This window comes from Carassius carassius, chromosome 4 (assembly GCF_963082965.1).
Source record: "Carassius carassius chromosome 4, fCarCar2.1, whole genome shotgun sequence".
NCBI lineage: Eukaryota > Metazoa > Chordata > Actinopteri > Cypriniformes > Cyprinidae > Carassius > Carassius carassius.
The window spans coordinates 38,455,339-38,477,245 of NC_081758.1; the positions used below are offsets into that span (position 1 = coordinate 38,455,339).

At 39.2% G+C, this 21,907-nt stretch overlaps 1 protein-coding gene across 1 annotated transcript in view; it reads left to right on the forward strand.

Moving 5' to 3' along the window:
- LOC132139996 (kinase suppressor of Ras 2-like) overlaps nucleotides 1-21,907 on the forward strand; it is a 103,071-nt gene that overhangs the window by 77,093 nt on the left and 4,071 nt on the right. Inside the window, exons 19-21 of the mRNA XM_059548741.1 lie at nucleotides 1,873-2,007; nucleotides 8,504-8,633; nucleotides 8,878-9,011. Coding sequence (XP_059404724.1) covers nucleotides 1,873-2,007; nucleotides 8,504-8,633; nucleotides 8,878-9,011 — 399 coding nt within the window. The remainder of the gene's footprint in view (nucleotides 1-1,872; nucleotides 2,008-8,503; nucleotides 8,634-8,877; nucleotides 9,012-21,907) is intronic.

A 21,907-nucleotide genomic window follows, 5' to 3' on the forward strand; every position in this document is an offset into this window, starting at 1 on the left:
GCCATGTGAATTATTATCAAAAGTTATTAGGAAGGGATAGTATTTGGGAGCAGCACATTTTTTTTCAGACTGTCAGGGACGTGCAGGCTCTAGCATAATTATGAATTGTTTATCTGTAAAGCACAAGTCTGGCTCTCAATAACACGATTTTACATTAGTTATGTATTATGACTCAAGACATGACTGGGTATTGTAATAAGATCTGAATATTCTGGGATTTGGTGCTGTTTGAAAGACCACATACATGTAAGGCAACATCTAGCAGGTACGAGAGGCTATTGAGGCTGTGAACGTACTCGTACTGAGGCATCATGAAATGTCAAGGTTTGTTTATGAGGGTTTGTGTGGGTTTGAGTCTTTTTGAGAGATGAAGTCATTGGAAATTTACTCTGGGCAGTCTGGTGGGTCGCCCAGATGTCAGACAATAGTGGGTTTAATGCTATGGATGCCCTAAGAGCTCAAGGACCTTTTTCTCCTCTCTGTCTTTTGTGATCTTGATGTAACATAACATGATCTAATTTAACAAAAGTTTTCTGTTGTTATTGTTTCTTGGTCTGGAGCACTGTTTATTTTTATTATTATTACTTTTATTTATTTATTTTTTTTATTTTTTTTATTAAGGGGCAATATATATATATTTTTTTTTTTTACTATATAAAACCATATCCTGTTTTAATATGTCTAAATGACATAGTTTCATCTGAATGCATAATTATATAGGTTGTTACTTATAAAAGTGTTATTTGAAAATATTTTATTTCTAAAATTGTAATGGTATACAATATTATTATTATTATTATTATTAATATTAATAATTATTAATAGTATTATGAATGTATGCATACTGTAAATAGCACATTAAGGGAGTAAAGAAAATAATCAAGATATAAATGAACAAATAGCTTTTTGTTCCCAATATTGGGGGTGTATTTTTTTCATTTCGATGGCATTTTTTTGCTGAGCCCTTTAATTTTCGACCCTTGTTTGGAGATACAGTATATATATATATATACACACACACACACACACACACACACACTACAGCATCATGGGTGAGTGAATTTGTTTTTACTTGGATTAGGGACTCAGTCAAGCTGAAACCGCTCTATTTTGTCAGTGATAGACCACTTTCAAATCCATGTCTGACACTTGAGAAGGACGTGACTACTTTATCATTGTAGAGAGTTCACAGGTTTTTAATCGGTCCGTTGGGAAACAAAGTTGTGTTTACAAGTTCCCAGACTCTGCTACATTGTGTACTTCTGAGAAGAATAAAAAACTGCTAGTAGTTTGAGTTTCTTGCCATTCAGTCTTTGTTTTTAAAAAGAAATAAATAATTGATTTAGAAATAAATATAGACAAACTGTTGAAACAATAAGAGTATAGATCTTCAAAAAAATAACGAGGAACTTTGCAGCTCTGATCATTCAGGACAATTTTATAAGAAACGTTTTGAGTCCATAAAGAAATCTTTGATTTTTGCTGGCAGACACTGCTGAAATCTTAAACTCTACAGAATATGATAATTCTACATTATTTTTCTGAGGAGAACATTTTGAAAAACAAAGAAAAGACCAAAACCCTCCAATTGTTCTTCATTTGATCTAATTGCATTTAGGGGGACACAAGTTCAAAAAGAGGTCTTATTTGTGGACTAGACTGTCAATAGTCTGATTATGGGAGACTAATAGTTGCTTGGCTCTATTGTATTTCTTGTACAGGATTGTCAGTATAATGATCTTTTAGTTTGTTTTCTGACCTTTTTAATGAGGTACAAATAAATCTAACTCAGAAATGTTGAGAAACTCAATTTGTGTGTTGTGATTGATCATGTTTTAAACTTCATCGTCTTCTGTGTCTCTTTCTCTCCAGTAGGAGAAAGGATAAGCTGCGGATCCCAAGCGGCTGGCTGTGTCATCTCGCTCCTGAGCTCATCCGTCAGCTCTCCCCAGAGACTGCAGAAAACCAGCTTCCTTTCTCCAAACAGTCTGATGTCTTTGCCTTTGGGTGGGTCCCTCTCTGTCCCCCTCTCAGCACCCGTGTTTTCACCCCTCACTGCTTCTCTGCTTTTGTCAGTCAGGGGACCAACACAATTTTATTTACAGAAATAAGCCTATGCCTTTTTCTCTCCACAGTTCATGTGCACTTATAGTGTCAGCATTTGGGGATTTTAATCATTCAATCATTTAATAAGTTTGATACGAAACTTAAAATATAGCAGCATTTCATTAGATATAGTCATTAAAACATATTGCAACATATGGCATTGCATTAGATAGAAAATATCAAACTAAGAGGCATTTATTTGAAAGATAATTTTTTTTAATTTTTCAAGCAACATATTTAACAAAAAATAAGATTGTTTGGGTTTACATAAAATATATGCACTACAAAAATGTTAAAAGGTTTTGGGTCAGTAAAAAATTCTTAATCCTTTATTAAGAATTAAATTGAGAGAACTTGACGCTAAAGACATCAATAATGTTACAAAATATTTTTTGTTTCAAATAATTGCTGTTCTTTTGAACTTTTTCAACCTATTAAAGATTCAAAATATATAAAATTTGTGCAAAATAATTAAGCAGCACAATTGCTTCCAACATTGATAATAATAATATTAATAATAATTTTTCTTGAGGTCAGGAATAAATTATGTTTTAAAAAATACTTACATAGAACTTTTTTTTTTGTAATAATATTTTACAATATTAATGTTTAATTGAAGAAAACTGACTTCATGCATCCACTAAAAATTACCAAATCGCCAGTTTAATAAAAGTCAATGGGAAAAAAAAATGTCTTATGGTGCGTTTCCACCGAGTGGTACGGTACGGTACGGGTCGGTACGGGTCGGTACGGGTCGGGTCTGTTAACCATGATTTGGCTAGCGTTTCCACCGCCAACAGTACCCTTACTTGATAGGCATGGTGTATTCCAGAAAGTAGTGATAACGCGCAAATGACGATTCTCTGTCAACCAATCAACGTTCTGCAGTGAGTCTAGCTCCACCCTTTAGTACCGTTCCACTGTGCTAGGTACCCCAACGGAAGGGTACCCAAAAAGTGGTACGGTACGGTTCGGTTTTTTGGTACCATTCTCAACTTTTGGCAGTAGAAACGCAAATAAAAAGGGTACCGACCCGACCCGTACCGTACCGTACCACTCGGTGGAAACGCGCCATTAGAAAATAGACTTTTGTTTTCAGAGAAGCATTTGTTTGCAGATGTAACTTGGTTTGATATGTTTTCTAATGCAATTACATTCATAGATTTGTAATTGAAAAAAAAAAAAAAAATCATAAATTCACAATAATACAAACATCTAGAATATGGCCCATTTAGGATGGGTATTATAACAAAATTGATTCTCTCATTGCTCAGCATCCACTGATCAGATTTTATTCACATGAGGCAGGATACAGAACTGAACCTCCATCTGTACTTATTTCTACCTGACCCGGGCCTTTCCAGAGGCAGTGAGAGTGTAGGCCAAATGAAGAAAAGAATGGATGGATGGATTGCTGATGAAATGAAGGAATGCTGCTCTGTTGGGTCCTAACACAATTGCATCCTCAGCTGTTCTCTCCATATGGAGGCTCTGTCACACTGTCACTCTATGAGAGCCAAATACAGCACCCACGCAAGCTGTCCAACTGGTCACACTAAAGGAACATTACCTAGAGGTGACCCCAAAGCAGTTCTCCCCATTGTCCCTTCTGCCTCCTCTTTTCACTTCCATTGTTCTCTGGCAGAGTTCGCAGCAGCTGTGGGATATTTTATGCACGTAATCCTCTCATGTTTTTTTTTTATGGACTTTTTAAGATGCTATCTGTATATACAGCATGAACTTGACTATATGTTATGCAAAAAAACTGGGGCGAATTCACTAAATGGCCTTATTCGCTAACCACCCGCAAGTCTTTTTCTTTTTTTTTAGCACAAACATGCATCCTTTCTATTTATATTTGGCTAATTATAATATGCATTATTTAGCACTATCTGCCTGGAACTGTCGACTTTGCTTTCGGTGGGTGGTAAATTGATCTTTTTATTTAAAAAAATTACGTTTATGTATGTTTTCTAGCAATCATGGCAGCAGTTATTCATCAAATGATGGAGAAACTATGTCCAGATTCGGTGTAGACGAGTGCATTTTCAGCAGTTTTCAGGTCGATTCAGGTCGATTCAGGTGTCTGGATCACAGAAAAATGAAAAAGTTTCAGTAAAGTACGGCAGACCAGGAAGTCTAGTGCATTCCCTACAACAAGCACTAAAGGCTGGAATACACAACAAACACATGACATTGTGTGTTCTACAATCAGCTTAAGATATGGATTTAAAATATGAAATCATAGTCTGAAGCTTAATCAGTCTGTAAACATCATACACTATGCAATATTTTATGAAGTCTGTCAACTCCAATCTGCAGATTGGCTCTGATTTTCTGTAACTAGCATCAACTTGTCCAGACTGTAAATCAGGGCAAAAATCTGGGCAAAAGTCATGTATTCTAACCTTAAAGGGATAATTCACCCAAATATGAAAATTACCCCATGATTTACTTACCCTCAAGCCATCCTAGGTGTAAGTCACTTTCTTCTGTTAGACGACTACAGTTGGAGTTATATCCTGGCTCTTCCAAGCGTTAGAATTGCAGTGAATGGGTGTAGAGATTTTGAAGCAAAATAAAGTGCATAAGACTACAAAGAACTTAATTGCTCCAGGGGTTAATAAAAGCCTTCTGAAGAGAACTGATGCATTTGTTTTACTCTACGCCTACGTCCTACATCATAATTTTACTTCCAAATCTCAACCACTATTCACTGCCAATTTAAAGCTTGGAAGAGCCAGGACATTTTTTAATATAACTTTTAATATAACTAAATATACACCTAAGATGGCTTGAGGGTGAGTAAATCATGAGGTAATTTTTATTTTGGGTGAACTATCCCTTTAAGAAACGGCCTGCAAGACTGTAAATGTGTTGTGCAAATTGCATTTTTTACATGCAAATGAATGACACTACTCTCTTTTTTCTCAATTTTGCCACAGAAGAACTATTTTCCCCAAAGAACCATTCAGTGATAGTTCTTATTCCATAGAAGTTCTTCATGGAAGACTTTCAACACCAAAAATAGCTTTTTTTTAAGGCTACATCTAAAATTATATGGATATATTTAAAAAGGTGTATATATATATATATATATATATATATATATATATATATATATATATATATATAAATAAAAGACTAGTATGTTTAAGCATATTTTTGAAAGCTTGCTCGTCCAAACTGACCTTTAAATGCATAAAACTGTAGGCACAACAATACTGGTACATCTATACATGGGTATATTTTTGAATACCTCTGTTTTCACAGTCCACACTACAGTACAATGCGAAAACTTATTTTAAATTGTTCCACTTGGTAGAACATCTGCAAAAAGCTTAGCTTTCACAGGACAAAAACACAGTCTCATTCTTAGTGAATTCTCCCCTTTGGTATTGCAAAAGCCTCAAAATCTCAATCACACTGATTTAGTTTTTCTCACCAATCTCAGCAAGCTGCATGTTTTGTTTGTGGTTTTAAATTGCAGATGATTGGGCTTTTCAGTGGCACTCTCCATTCAATGATTGTTAATTAGCTCTTAAGCATGGTTTAGTAAACTTTAACATGAACATGCTCTTTAGAGCAGAATACTGTTTTTCAGCTGTCAACAGCACCTCAAAGTCATTTATTAATTATCTTGAATGACTTCTAACTAAATCAGAATGCAAAGTGATGTAGTGCACCAAAAGTGTTTTAAATCTTTTGAACTGCTGTACTGTGGCCCCTCAAGGAGGCCCGTGGCACTCTTCACATATCCTCGTGCTCTCTCTCACACTTACACACACACGCACACACACACACACACACACACACACACACACACACACACACACACACACACAGAGCTTATGCTTGTGATGTGAGGAGTTCCATCTGACTTGTTGTTCTTCCAAAATTAAACAAATTATAATTAAGATCTATTTATATAATGTAAAATTTTAATAAATGCATTATTTGACCTATTTACAAACCTTTTTTGTTCAGAGATTTTAATATTCTAGGGACATTTTCAGAACTTTGACACTCAAAGATATAGCAAACCAACTACAGACTCGTAAAACTTGTACACAAATACTTGTAAATTAACTCCTAAATTATCCCAATTATAATTAAGATTGATAGATTTTTTTCATTTTATTATATATACAAATATATGCATTTTTTATTTATATAAATATATAAATAATGATTTATTCTAATTAAAATATTTTTGTCAATGTACAAACCTTTTTATTTGCTTTTATAAGGTTTATATTATATTATATTAATGACACATTTTTTTAGACACTTGTCCCTCACAAGTATACAGAAACCAGTACATGCATGCACACTAACAGGTGCGTTTACAGGGACACTTTTTGCTTCCATCAGAATGAATTAATTCTGATTGACGAATCCGAACGTAGTGTTTACATGACGGGTAAATAAAGTGATCGGGTTGATGTGCGTGTTTACATGTCACAAGCTTCTGATTGTATTTATTCTTTTGACATGCATACACTTCATGAATATACAGAGTTTCCCGCTGCTGTTTTAATGACCAGCACATTAAAACAGCACACTGTTTTGCTGCTTTACTTTAGCAAAAAAAAAAAAAGTAGTAAAAGTGCTTCTTCCTGCACTCAAAACTAGTCTGTTGATGAGAGTCTTAAACGAGGACTGGTGGGACGTGGTCCTGTTCCACTTCATGTACACTGAGTGAAAGGGGAGATTTATAGAGCATCACAGTCCCGCCCACAGCCGGTGCCGGAAGTGAAAATTCAATACAATTTCTGCATTGACAGTTGGGGTATAAGCCATAAAAACGTAACCATACATGGTAGACTTAAACCCAGCTACGGCTGTACTAAGCGATAGTATATGCTCATATAAACGCCAAAAGTTCATGGGGCACTAACCTTGTTTTGAGATAAATGCCTTTTATTCGCGATGTATTGGATAAGTACTTCATTACCCACAATCCTGAACAATCCCACAATCCCACAGTGATGCATCTGATTAGTGGAACTCGTGTAACTGTCTGGTTAAACCCCGCGAAGGTCCGTGAAGAATGAGGATCATTAATAAAAAAAAATAAAATAAAATAAAAACCTGTGTTGTGTTTTTGCACGGTAGACTTATCAGTGCAATCATGATCTCCTTGGCTGCCATGATGGCTTTTTTTCAAGGAGGAAAACAAAAGTGTTCAAAAGGGTGAAACCCACTTCAGATCGGGTCATGTAACGTTAGTTGAGTCTAGCATGTCCGAGGGTCAGCTTGTGGGTTTAGTAAGGGCCAGCATGAGGGACAAGACCTACAAAGTTTTGGTGAGTTTTGCAGGGAGGTTGGTAACGTTAGGTAGCATTATCGTTCCCTTTAGCTAGGCTACTGTAGACTCCATATGGTATGAGTCATATCAAGCATTTTATGATGCCACTGTCAAAATATTTAGCCAAGGCATACCATTTGTGCATTTACTGAACATTTGTGTAATGGCAACGATATGTGTTGATGACTGAGCGGTGATTGCAGTCAGGTACAAAGCACTGCACCACGTTGCTGACGTTATTGTTAATAACAGACATAACTGCTTTCACACACACACACAATATATAAAATACACGATACCTATATAAAACACTATTTATTTACACGATGAATACTGAAAGAACTGCTATTACTGCACATTCACTATATAAAATAAAATTCACTGGAGGAAAAAGTTCAGGCGGCCGTCGTCAGATTTGGAAGTCGCTCAAAAGGCTCTTTCGCGGTTGTGGCTTCAGTCGAATTCAGTGAGGCGCGGTGGTTTATGGGATGAGTAGTTCGTTCGCTCTAAATGAAAATATGTACACAGTCTTGTACCTTTGACTTTTTTTGGATTTTCTCTTCGTTTTTTCACTCGAAATGATATGTTGTATGCTTATGAGTTCAGCCGTAGCTGGTTATCCTCAGACATGCTCTAAAACTCTTTAGATACGGATTTTTCCAAAAGTCAATGGGAGAAATTAATGGGAAATTTACTTCCGGCACCAAAGCTCTTTCGGGCTGTGGGCGGGACTGTGATGCTCTATAATGACAGGACACTTATTTATGACACTTTATTCACCAGGAAGAAGATCTTGTTCTGCGCGTCATACATCATTACGCTATTTCTACGTCACTGCGCATGCGCAGTACTTTCCAGTTTCGGTTTTCAATCCGATCAAGTGTTTACATGTCCTCTCGCTCGGATTACAAAAGGGATAAACCACCTCTTACAATCCAATCAAAATTTTAGTCGGATCGAGCCAATTCAATCCGATTGACGTGTTTACATGTGACATTTTTATTCTGATTGTTCTACTAGTCCTATTATGATCGGATTAGAAGGGTCCATGTAAACGCAGCTACTCATGTGTGTCCTATCTTTCAGCACTATCTGGTACGAGCTCCATGCACGTGAGTGGCCCTTTAAGAATCAGCCAGCTGAAGTCATTATCTGGCAGGTGGGAAGTGGAATGAAGCCCAACCTTACTCAGATCGGCATGGGCAAGGAGATATCTGTGAGTATTCACAAGGCTCTGGGGTCCAAACTATATACAGTCTTTGTGTGACTTTTCACACAAAGCTGTCAAATATAGTGTATGTGCCATATGAACTTCTTTTATTGTGCTTTTTTCATTTAAACATGATAGTTCCAAAAGAGGCCATTCACTTTATTTTGCATGGAAAAGAGGGATTCTTTACAGGCTTTTAGATCATGTCAAATTAGAACTTCGTACTTGATCAGATTCTTCTTTCCCATAGGACATCCAGCTGTTATGTTGGGCGTACAAACAGGAAGAGAGGCCCAGCTTCTCCAAGCTCGTGGAGCTACTGGAGAAACTCCCGAAACGCAATCGTCGCCTGTCTCACCCAGTACACTTCTGGAAATCAGCTGAGTATGTGAAATGAGCTAAGCTAAACTCAAAAACGGCTGTTTATATAAATAAAACCGCAAACCAAACGTGAGGTAACATTAAAATGGAGTCATGCAGCGAGACTGAGAGAGTCGCTACTGGATGGTGCATGTATTTAGCGACGTTTCCTAAACGCAGTGATAATTTAACATATTTAGAGCACACAGTATTTTCTGGTGTATCATTTGTTCATGAAAGGGAGATGTTTTCTTCTTTTTTGTTGTTTTTTTTTGTTGCTAAATGTATGTTTGATCTGTTTTGCATATATCAACTACTTGTGGTTATTTTTATTATCTTGAATGAGTCCTTTCAGTGGATGTTGTTTTCTTTCGTTGAACCTCTGCAATGCATTTTTATAAAAAATAACTAAAACTAGAGTTGTTAAAGTTTTTGTCTGTGTTGTTTTTTTTTCTTTCTTTCTTTCTTTTTTTGAATTTAGTCATTGGATGAATTTTATTTATTTTATGGTTTTGATTGAGAAATGTACCCTTTGGAGTTCTTTTACACTTGTTTGTTTTCTCTCATTCACGCTGTATCAGTGTTTCTCAGAATTCCATCCTGTCGTCTGAATTTTCTGATCTCAAAGGGAGACGTGTATTCCGAGAATGTAAAGACTTTATATCTCTTCTTGTCGCGTTATAGCCATCACTCATTTACTTGCGTGGTCAGCATTGGCTATATAGAAATACGTTGTTCGTGCGATGGCGCCGTAATCGAACGTGCCCACCGCGACTCGAGGCACGTATGTATATTATCGACACTTGAATTGTATCATGCCTAACTGTGACAAAAACAGATTTACCTGGGGGTAAATTGCTATTCCTGAGCCTACAAAGAAAAAGGGATAGATATAACGGACTGTATCTATCACACTTACAAAACTTTTCTTTTCAGTGCATACTTATGAATGTTTTAGCATAATTTAAAGCTTTGCATTGTTTATACTAGGCTATACATTGTCATATTGTAGAGAATATAAAGTACCATGCGTAATAGTGCACTATTCAACAAGGCGGCATTTGTATATTCTCATTAATTTGAGTGTTGCATGTTGCAAGTTCTGGATTGTTCATGTCCACACGGAACGGTGATCATGTCAAAATGAGTGTTAAGGTTGGTGTCGCTAGCTAGGTATGGCTTAAACCGAACCGCTATCCCGCTTTCTCCACCATGCACTCTGGGTACAGACAATCTTCTCACTTGTAAAGCCATGGGTTTTGGATCATAAATGGTGCCAGTGCTCACAAACTTGTTGCTGCTGTCATTTTCAAGTGCTCAAGTATATTTTAGGATCACAAAAATACAGATGTTGTTAAGTGGGCGTTTATATTTGTACGGTCGACCGTTTTTACATGCATGAAAAATGTTTTAGGGGATTTGTCCCCTCGAGTACAGAACCAGCTTAGTAGTTTTACAAACTGTGACTAAATACAATGACGGCGTATGTGAGAGACACTGAGAAAGTAATTCAAAATGATGCTTAAAGTCGGTTTCAGGCCTAGTAAGGCACAATTTTAAACCTGCAAGTAAATTACTGCTATAATGTTTCTACACATTTATTTTGAAATGGGGCTACGAGGACGTGTAGGGACAGTGTTTTTTCACTGGGAATTATGGGAAATCGTGAGATGATGGGATCTTGTTAACAACCATTATTAGCAGCTTCCATATCTGGCCTATTTAACAGGCTGTAGATTTTGCTTAATGATCTGTTGCTGTAATTAATATTCCAATCACTCAATCCGACCTCATTGTCATCTATTATATTTCTGCTCCATTATGAATGTATGAATTGTTCTGTGTGTGTGTTGCTGTTGTTGTTGTTTTCTCTTCCTTTTTTCTTACTATCCATCCATGCATTTTCTCAGTGGTTGTTCTTTATCAACATTTCTCCATCGCTCTGGTTTACGTTTCTTTCCTGAGATTGTGTGTGCGTCTTCGCAGATTTCTTTGATTGCCTCCATGACTGAGATTTTGTATTCTGTATTTGTTGTAAGCATATATAAAGCTTGTATTTACTGATGCCTTATGGTCCATGGCTTAGCGACTGGTACACATCACAAGCTCTTTCTTTGCACTCATCATTTTATGAAAATATATGAAAATAAAAAGGTGTTGACTTTTGTTTTTTGTTCGTCATTTCTTTTTTGCTCCTTGTCATGATTCATGTTTTATGTTGGTACAAAAAAATCTATATTACATTTTGTAAAAAAGTTAAGTAGTTACTGTAAGTAAAGAATTATTTGATTGTAGTTATTTTAACAATTGTGATCTGGAACAGAATAAAGCTTTAAAATCTTTATCTTAAACTAAGATAACTTTTTTATGCAACAAAAAAAAAAAGTGATAGTTCACCAAAAACTGAAAACTCTGTCAGCATGTAGAAGTTTCTTTCATCTGTTGAGCACCAACAAAGATATTTTGAAGAATGTAAGTGAAGAGTTGATGGTAGCCATTGACTTCCATAGAATGGAAAAAAAAAATACTATGGACATCAATGGCTATCGTTAACTGTTTTTGTTCAGCAGAATGACACGAGGGTGAGTAAATGATGACATTTAAATTTTTTGGTTGAACTATCCTTTTAAAACCTTTGATCTATATTTTTTTTAATTCAACTAAATTTCCCTAACACTGGTAAAGATCCACATACAGAACTGAACCGTTATGTGTACTTAAAGAGAATCATGAAAACTCGTTTTGCTCTCATATCATTCTAAACTATGGTGGCCGAGAGAGCTCAACACGCTGCAACTTAAGAAAACACATGCAAATTGAAAAAACATCAGCAAATGAAGAAAACATCTTCATCAGTTTGACAACACAAGTGTTGCAAATCATCACAACACATGCATATAGCGAAACGCACTGCAAATCATCACAACACCTACATATAACGAAACGCACTGCAAATCATCACAACACATGCATATAGCGAAACGAGCTGCAAATCATCACAACACCTGCATATAACGAAACGAGCTCCAAATCATCACAACACATGCATATAGTGAAATGCGCTGCAAATCATCAAAACACATGCATATAGCGAAACGCGCTACAAAATCTCACAACACATGCATATAACGAAACGCACTGCAAATCATCACAACACATGCATATAACTAAATGCGCTGCAAATCCTCACAACACATGCATATAGCGAAATGCGCTGCAAATCCTCACAAGACATGCATATAACGAAACGCACTGCAAATCATCACAACACATGCATATAACGAAATGCGCTGCAAATCCTCACAACACATGCATATAGCGAAACACGCTGCAAATACTTCACAAGACATGCAAATTAAGAATCAATTAACGAAGCATTGCAAATTTATTTTCATTAACCTTGAAATTATATTTAGCTGAGGATATTAAAGTTAGCCATCTTAAGTAAAGTTTTACATTTAATCATGTAATTATTCAGCTTATTCAGACTAATAATATCAAAACGATAAAGGAATCATGGATTTCAAAAAACACCATGAAAAAAAACTTCACCTTTCAGTTCACCAACAACTATACTATGCACGATAAGCAAATCCTAGCCGGGTCCGACACTTTTTGAGGTTTCCTTGAAACATTTCCATTGTGGTCAGTGCTATTTGCAGCGCTTTTGTTAATTGCATGTGTTGTAAGGAATTGCAGCGCATTTCGTTATATGCATGTGTTGTGAAGGATTTGGAGTGCGTTTCGTTATATGAAACGAGCTGCAAATCATCACAACACCTGCATATAACGAAACGCACTACATATCATCACAACACATACATATAACGAAACGCGCTGCAAATCATCACAACACATGCATATAGCGAAACGAGCTGCAAATCATCACAACACCTGCATATAACGAAACGAGCTGCAAATCATCACAACACATGCATATAACGAAACGCACTTCAAATCATTACAACACATGCATATAACGAAATGCCCTGCAAATCCTCACAACATATGCATATAGCGAAACGCGCTGCAAATCATCACAACACATGCATATAGCGAAATGCGCTGCAAATCATCACAACACATGAATATAACGAAACGCTCTGCAAATCATCACAACACATGCATATAACGAAACGCACTGCAAATCATCACAACACATGCATATAACGAAACGCACTGCAAATCATCACAGCACATGCATTTAACGAAATGCGCTGCAAATCCTCACAACACATGCATATAGCGAAATACGCTGCAAATCCTCACAAGACATGCATATAACGAAATGCGCTGCAAATCATCACGACACATGCATATAGCGAAACGCGCTGCAAATCATCACAACACATGCATATAACGAAACGCACTGCAAATCATCACAACACATGCATATAACGAAACGCACTGCAAATCATCACAACACATGCATATAACGAAATGCGCTGCAAATTCTCACAACACATGCATATAGCGAAATGCGCTGCAAATCCTCACAAAACATGCATATTGCGAAACGCGCTGCAAATACTTCACAAGACATGCAAATTAAGAATCAATTAATGAAGCATTGCAAATTTATTTTCATTAACCTTGAAATTATATTTAGCTGAGGATATTAAAGTTAGCCATCTTAAGTAAAGTTTTACATTTAATCATGTAATAATTCAGCTTATTCAGACTAATAATATCAAAACGATAAAGGAATCATGGTGTTTAAAAAAACACCATGAAAAAAAACCTCACCTTTCAGTTCACCAACAACTACACTGACCAGTAGCCACTGCACGATAAGCAAATCCTAGCCGGGTCCGACACTTTTTGAGGTTTCCTTGAAACATTTCCATTGTGGTCAGTGCTATTTGCAGCGAATTTCGTTATATGCATGTGTTGTGAAGGATTTGCAGCGTGTTTCACTATATGCATGTGTTGTGAGGATTTGCAGCGCATTTCGTTATATGCATGTGTTGTGAGATTTTGTAGCGCGTTTCGCTATATGCATGTGTTGTGAGGATTTGCAGTATTTGTGTTGTCAAACTGATGAAGATGTTTTTTTTTATTTGCTGGTGTTTTTTCAATTTGCTTGTGTTTTCTTAAATTGCAGCGCGTTGAGCTATCTCAGCCACCGTACTAAACCAAGATTAGATTATATGTTATTTGTAAACAAAAGATGAATTCTGAATAATATACTGGTCTCTTTTTCTTTATGCAGCTTTTCTGTTCCATGGCAGAATGTGAATCATACGTGTTTGGAATGATATTTGATACAATTTTAATTTTGGGGTGAACTATCACTTTAAGTATCTGGGCAGCAGACACCACCTCACAGCACATATCAAATATCACATCTTTATTGGCTAGTCCTCCTAATAAGAGAATGATCTGCTCCTGTTGCCCAAATTCTTCCCTCATCTGATAAGTTTAATTAGGTCAAATCACTGTTTAAAATGTGAAATGAGGTGAGCCTGAAACTGAATCAAACTGGAGCTAAATTAGCCTATATATATAGAGAGAGAGAGAGAGAGAGAGAGAGAGAGAAGAGAGATTTAATATTGTTGATTAATATTAATATTTAATTTAAAATGTGATTAATGTTGAATTAAGTATTATGCTTCAAAAATATATATATAATATATAATCAATTATTTTATGCACACATAATGCCTCATCTAAGTACAATTAGTTAGACAAATATAGTAAAAAAAAAAAAATCTTGGTTTTACTCATCACATAAAAAGTGGCCTGAAGAAATATGTGGAGAACTAACATGACCTAAACCCTCCATGAAGAAGCACCTCAAAAATCCTCAAATTACAGGCAGATGAACTAATTGAATTCCCTGGATCAGAGTCAGATGTGGTTAGTGTTTAAGCCCAGTGGAGTACTATCATGAAAGACCATAAATTGCCAAACCACACAAGATTATTAGCAGGGGATCCTGAATTGAATCAAGAGCAGTGAGCAAAGAAAGCTTATGGTAAAGGAAGTTCAATTGGATGTTGTAATTAACTATCTAGTCCATGGACGTGCAGAGAGTTCCTTGGGGCTTGGGCTCAAATCTAAAACAGGGGCAATGTAAAAAACAAAATAAATAAAGGTCAAAAGTTTGGATATATTACTATTTTATATTTTTGCAAGAAGTCACTTATGGTCATCAAGCCTGCATTTATCTGATCAAAACTTTAATATACTTTAAAATAAATTGTATGCAATTCTGATTTATTATCAATGTTGGAAACCTGTGATACTTTTTCACCTGTGATTCTTTGATAAATAAAAAATGTAAAAAAAGCAGCGTTTATCTAAAATATAACTTTTGTAACATTATACACTTCCTTCAAAAGCTTGAGGTTTGTATTTTATTTTTCATTTTTTTTTAATTCTTTTAAAAGAAACAAAACAATTTTCAGCAAGGATTTGTTATACTGACATAAACATTGATAGTAAAGATTGATGTTGTTAGAAAACCTCTCTGTTTTGACTAAATGCTGTTCCTTTTAACTTTTCATTTATCAATGAACCCTAGGTCAATTACAAGTTACAAAAAAAAAAGTATCTTCCGAAGGATCATTTGACACTGAAGACTTGCTGATGATGCTGAAAATGCAGTTTAGCATCACATAAATTATATTTATATTATATTTTATTTATATTGTTAAATAAAAAGCAGGCTTGATGAGCACAAGACACTTTCATAATGCTGTTTAATTATCAAAAAAGTTAATGTAATAAAGTTCTTTGACGTCACCATTTCGCCAGCCTATACTTCACACATCAGGCCTGTAGGTGGCACTTGGGCTTCATTATTTATGATAGTTTCATGAAATAGTAAACTGTGTTTTAGTTGCATATCTCCGCCATCTTGGATTTCTGGTCTGAAGAGATCCCCATTGACCGACTAAGCATTGACGCTGAGCCTCATAATCAGTATCTTAATGAATTAAATTTTATTGTCTTAATTTTGCAATAACAAAACAGTAAAATTTTGAAACATTTTTACTATTTAATATCGACTCCAAGCTTTTGAACGGAAGTGTATAAAGTCACTTAGCCTATCTTACAATTTCTCTGACAAGCTTAATGTAACACTCTGCCCTGTTTGCCTTAAGAAATTCAGACTAATCCAAATTATTGTTACATGTCAACAAGTGTTGAAGCAACAATGCAAGATAAATTATTGTGACTGACTATAAAAAATTTAAGAGATATGACGCTACAACCTTATTTGGCCCATTTGACCTGATAGCCCATTTAAGCTGACTTCACCCTACGTACACAATAATGTGAGGAGGATGTTTTCTCTTGACTTTAATATACCACTATCTGCTTTATTAATTTGAAAAATTAAATCTAAAGGAAATCTAAATTAAAATCCCTATCTAGCCGAGTTTCGTAAGTAAGTTTCCCCTCGTAAATGAGAACGTCGCAAGACTGGAAGTAAGTATGCACACACTCGCTTCGCTCACCAGCGCCATCTTGTGCACCGAGCCCATTGAATACTGATTATCATTATTGCGACTTCTGGCACTGCGCAGTTTTGTGCAGTGCTTTTGTAGTCATTTAGCATCCATTTTCTCAGCTATGTAATTCGATTTATAAAATGAGACAAACCGCAGATCCAGATCGCTCCACAAACGTAAGCTCCATGTAATTTTCAACTGATTTATAATTAAGAACGGAAAAATGACCATTCCACTTCATATTATTCTCCAATTAAATTTGAACTAGGCCTACTTGTGCCAGATCATGATTTGTTGGTCTGTTATAGGTCTACATGGCAAACGGGCTCTGATGAATTATCTAATATTATAAAATAATTAAATCGACACACTAGCTTTGATTATTGATGAAAAAAAGTTTAAAATATTGTTTAGTTAATTTTTTTCTTCCGGAGAACCATAGGCACTCACTGAAAGACGGTTTCCGAACAGTGGAATATCAGTCAGTCAAGGAAAACAAACGCAACTCATAGCAACGCCTCAGATCGACACATATATTAAAATAATACAGTAATTTTTCAACTATTGACGGATTAATAACTTTATTTTTACTAATTTAGTTTTGTTTTCTTGACCACAATATCATTGCTATCTGTCAAAGATGGGAACTTTTGAATATTTTTTTTTAAAAAAGGGCAGGGGCTTGAGTTCTCAAAGTCCCCCCTTCTGCACGTGTCTGGTCTTGTCAGTGCACACACTAGATATGCATGTTGTACAAAGAGTATAGGCTGTATCTGTTCCAAAACCCAGTGAGCTGACTACAGAGGAAGCATTTTAAGGCATCATAAACGTGCAAAGGCTTTTTTGAAAGGTAGGCAACTTTATGCTGCTTAATGTAATAAATCCCTGAATGCAGTGGAAAAAAAAATATATATATATAAATATATTTTATTTTTTTTGCTACACTGAATTAAAAATATACTTGGTCAGGATTAATATTTTATTTGTGCATTTTAACTAAAAATATAATTCACAGCAGTTAAATTTCATACTTATAATGTTAAAATAATTATTTGAATTAAATACACATTCATTAGTACCCCATCTAATTAACTAATCTAACAGGTAAGATAATTATTTAATTATTAAATACCCCTCCTTGAACTGCCACCTTAACATGGTGGAGGGGTTTGAGTACCCGAATGACCCATAGGAGTACCCATAGGAGCTATGTTGTCCGGGGCTATATGCCCCTGGTAGGGTCTCCCAAGGCAAACAGGTCCTAGGCGACGGGTCAGACTAAGAGCGGTTCAGAACCCCCTTATGAGAAGGATAAATCAAAGGACCGTGACGTAGCCCGGTATGGCGCAGCCGGGGCCCCACCCTGGAGCCAGGCCCGGGGTTGGGGCTCGTATGCGAGCGCCTGGTTGCGGGCCTCCCCCCACGGGGTCCGGCCGGGCTCAGCCCGAAGGAGCGACGTGGGGCCACCTTCCCGTGGGCTCACCACCTACAGGAGGGACCGTAAGGGGCCGGTGCTTAGACAATCGGGTGGCAGTCGAAGGCGGGGGCCTCGACAGCCCGATCCCTGGACACGGAAACTAGCTCTAGGGACGTGGAACGTCACCTCACTGGCGGGGAAGGAGCCCGAGATTGTGCGTGAGGTAGAGAGGTTCCGACTAGCGATAGTCGGGCTCACCTCTACGCACAGCTTGGGCTCTGGAACCACACTCCTCGAGAGAGGATGGACTCTTCACCACTCTGGAGTTGCCCATGGTGAGAGGCGGCGGGCTGGTGTGGGTTTGCTTATAGCCCCCCAGCTCAGCTGCCATGTGTTGGAGTTTACCCCGGTGAACGAGAGGGTCGCTTCCCTGCGCCTTCGGGTCGGGGATAGGTCTCTCACTGTCGTTTGTGCCTACGGGTCGAACGGCAGTGCAGAGTACCCAGCCTTCTTGGAGTCTCTGGGAGGGGTGCTGGAAAGTGCTCCGACTGAGGACTCCGTCGTTTTACTGGGGGACTTCAACGCCCACGTGGGCAACGACAGTGACACCTGGAGGGGCGTGATTGGGAGGAACGGCCCCCCTGATCTGAACCCGAGCAGTGTTCAGTTATTGGACTTCTGTGCTAGTTACAGCTTGTCCATAACGAACACCATGTTCAAGCATAAGGGTGTCCATCAGTACACGTGGCACCAGGACACCCTAGGCCGTAGGTCGATGATCGACTTTGTGGTCGTTTCATCCGACCTCCGGCCGTATGTCTTGGACACTCGGGTGAAGAGAGGGGCGGAGCTGTCAACCGATCACCACCTGGTGGTGAGTTGGATCCGATGGCGGGGGAGGAAGCTGGACAGACTCGGCAGACCCAAACGTACTGTGAGGGTCTGCTGGGAACCTTTGGCCGAGTCTCCTGTCAGAGAGATCTTCAACTCCCACCTCCGGCAGAGCTTCGACCGGATCCCGAGGGAGGCTGGAGATATTGAGTCCGAGTGGACCATGTTCTCCACCTCCATTGTCGAAGCGGCCGCTCGGAGCTGTGGCCGTAAGGTTTCCGGTGCCTGTCGAGGCGGCAATCCCCGAACCCGGTGGTGGACACCGGAAGTAAGGGATGCCGTCAAGCTGAAGAAGGAGTCCTATCGGGCCTGGTTGGCTTGTGGGACTCCAGAGGCAGCTGACAGGTACCGGCAGGCCAAGCGGACTACAGCCCGGGTGGTTGTGGAGGCAAAAACTCGGGCCTGGGAGGAGTTCGGTGAGGCCATGGAGAAGGACTATCGGTCAGCCTCGAAGAGATTCTGGCAAACCGTCCGGCGCCTCAGGAGAGGGAAGCAGTGCCCTACCAACGCTGTTTACAGTAGAGGTGGGGAGCTGTTGACCTCAACTGGGGATGTCGTTGGACCGTGGAAGGAATACTTCGAGGATCTCCTCAATCCTGCTGTCACGTCTTCCATTGAGGAAGCAGAGGCTGAGGGCTCAGGTGTGGACTCGTCCATCACCCAAGCTGAAGTCACAGAGGTAGTCAAGAAACTCCTCGGTGGCAAGGCACCGGGGGTGGATGAGATCCGCCCTGAGTACCTCAAGTCTCTGGATGTTGTGGGGCTGTCTTGGCTGACACGCCTCTGCAGCATCGCGTGGCAGTCGGGGACGGTGCCTCTGGGATGGCAGACCGGGGTGGTGGTCCCTCTTTTTAAGAAAGGGGGACCGGAGGGTGTGTTCCAACTACAGGGGGATCACACTTCTCAGCCTCCCTGGGAAAGTCTATGCCAGGGTACTGGAGAGGAGAATCCGGCCGATAGTAGAACCTCGGATTCAGGAGGAACAGTGTGGTTTTCGTCCAGGCCGTGGAACACTGGACCAGCTCTATACCCTCTACAGGGTGCTGGAGGGTTCATGGGAGTTTGCCCAACCAGTCCACATGTGCTTTGTGGATTTGGAGAAGGCATTCGACTGTGTCCCTCGCGGCGGCCTGTGGAGGGTGCTCCGGGAGTATGGGGTCCGGGGCCCTTTGCTAAGGGCTATCCGGTCCCTGTACGACCGGAGCAGGAGCTTGGTTCGTATTGCCAGCCGTAAGTCAGACTTGTTCCCGGTGCGTGTTGGACTCCGGCAGGGCTGCCCTTTGTCGCCAGTTCTGTTCATGATTTTTATGGACAGAATTTCTAGGCGCAGCCAGGGGCCGGAGGGGGTCAGGTTTGGTGACAACACGATTTCGTCTCTGCTCTTTGCGGATGATGTTGTCGTGTTGGCCTCATCAAGCCAGGACCTTCAGCATGCACTGGGACGGTTTACAGCCGAGTGTGAAGCGGCTGGGATGAGAATCAGCACCTCCAAATCCGAGGCCATGGTCCTCAGTCGGAAAAGGGTGGCTTGCCCACTTCAGGTTGGTGGAGAGTTCCTGCCTCAAGTGGAGGAGTTTAAATATCTTGGGGTCTTGTTCACGAGTGAGGGAAGGATGGAACGGGAGATTGACAGACGGATCGGTGCAGCTTCTGCAGTAATGCGGTCGATGTACCGGTCTGTCGTGGTGAAGAAAGAGCTGAGCCGCAAGGCGAAGCTCTCGATTTACTGGTCAATCTACGTTCCTACTCTCACCTATGGTCATGAGCTTTGGGTCATGACCGAAAGGACAAGATCCCGGATACAGGCGGCCGAAATGTGCTTTCGCCGCAGGGTGGCTGGGCGATCCCTTAGAGATAGGGTGAGAAGCTCAGTCACCCGGGAGGAGCTCAGAGTAGAGCCGCTGCTCCTCCACATCGAGAGGGGTCAGCTGAGGTGGCTCGGGCATCTATTCCGGATGCCTCCTGGACGCCTTCCCGGGAAGGTGTTCCGGGCGCGTCCCACTGGGAGGAGACCCCGGGGGAGACCTAGGACACGCTGGAGAGACTATGTCTCCCGGCTGACCTGGGAACACCTCGGTGTCCCCCCAGAAGAGCTGGAGGAAGTGTCTAGGGAGAGGGAAGTCTGGGGTTCTCTGCTTAGACTGCTGCCCCCGCGACCCGGCCCCGGATAAGCGGTAGAAGATGGATGGATGGATGGAATAAATTGCTTATTAAATAATTATGCTACCATGCATATTTTTATGCTCTGAGAATTGCGTTTTTTGGCTGCGTTTAAAAAAATGTATATTTATTGGCATCAATTTGTACACTATTTGTATTACACTATTGGTATGACAGAGTTCCATTTAATTTATCACGCTGACGGCATAGTAAAGACAAGGCGGCAGACAGCAATGTGGCTAAGTTTTAAAACGGAGCTTATATTTAGAGGCACAGAATCAAAATCTGTGTTCTGTATTCTGTGTGTGATGTGTTAAACTTGACCTTCTGTCAAATAGTTTTGAACCTTCCTTTTAATCTTTTTTCCACATATAATTTCTCACTCATAATGAGTCTGTTGTTCTGAATGAGCTGGGATGCGCTAACTGGGCCTGAAGGTAAATTAAATATCCAGCTCAGTTTTCACTGAAAATTAACATTTTCACTCCAATCTAAAGGGTGTCCAGTCACAGGTACTGTATCAATATATGCCTTTTCTACGTGGGAGGACATTCTGACCAATTTCATGCTCCAGATGTCTAGATTAAAAGTCATATGCGCAGAAGAGTAAAGTTTTTTCTTTATCTCGCTAAAGCGCCCACACACTTCACTGAGCTTGTGCTGATTAGTCACGAACTTGGGCCAAACTGAGAGAATGAGAAAAGGTTAGATTCAAAGATAAGTGATGAAAGAGAGTAATACTGAATCGTACAGCAGGAGATCCACTAGCAATAACAATATATATACAATACAATATACATATATATATATATACAATATACAATATACAAAGCCGATTCCCAAAAAGTTGGGACACTGTACAAATTGTGAGTAAAAAAGGAATGGAACAATTTACAAATCTCAATCTCAGTGTCTCTCAGAAGTCAAGATGGGTAGAGGATCACCAATTCCCCCCCAAAATAGTGGAGCAATATCAGAAAGGAGTTTCTCAG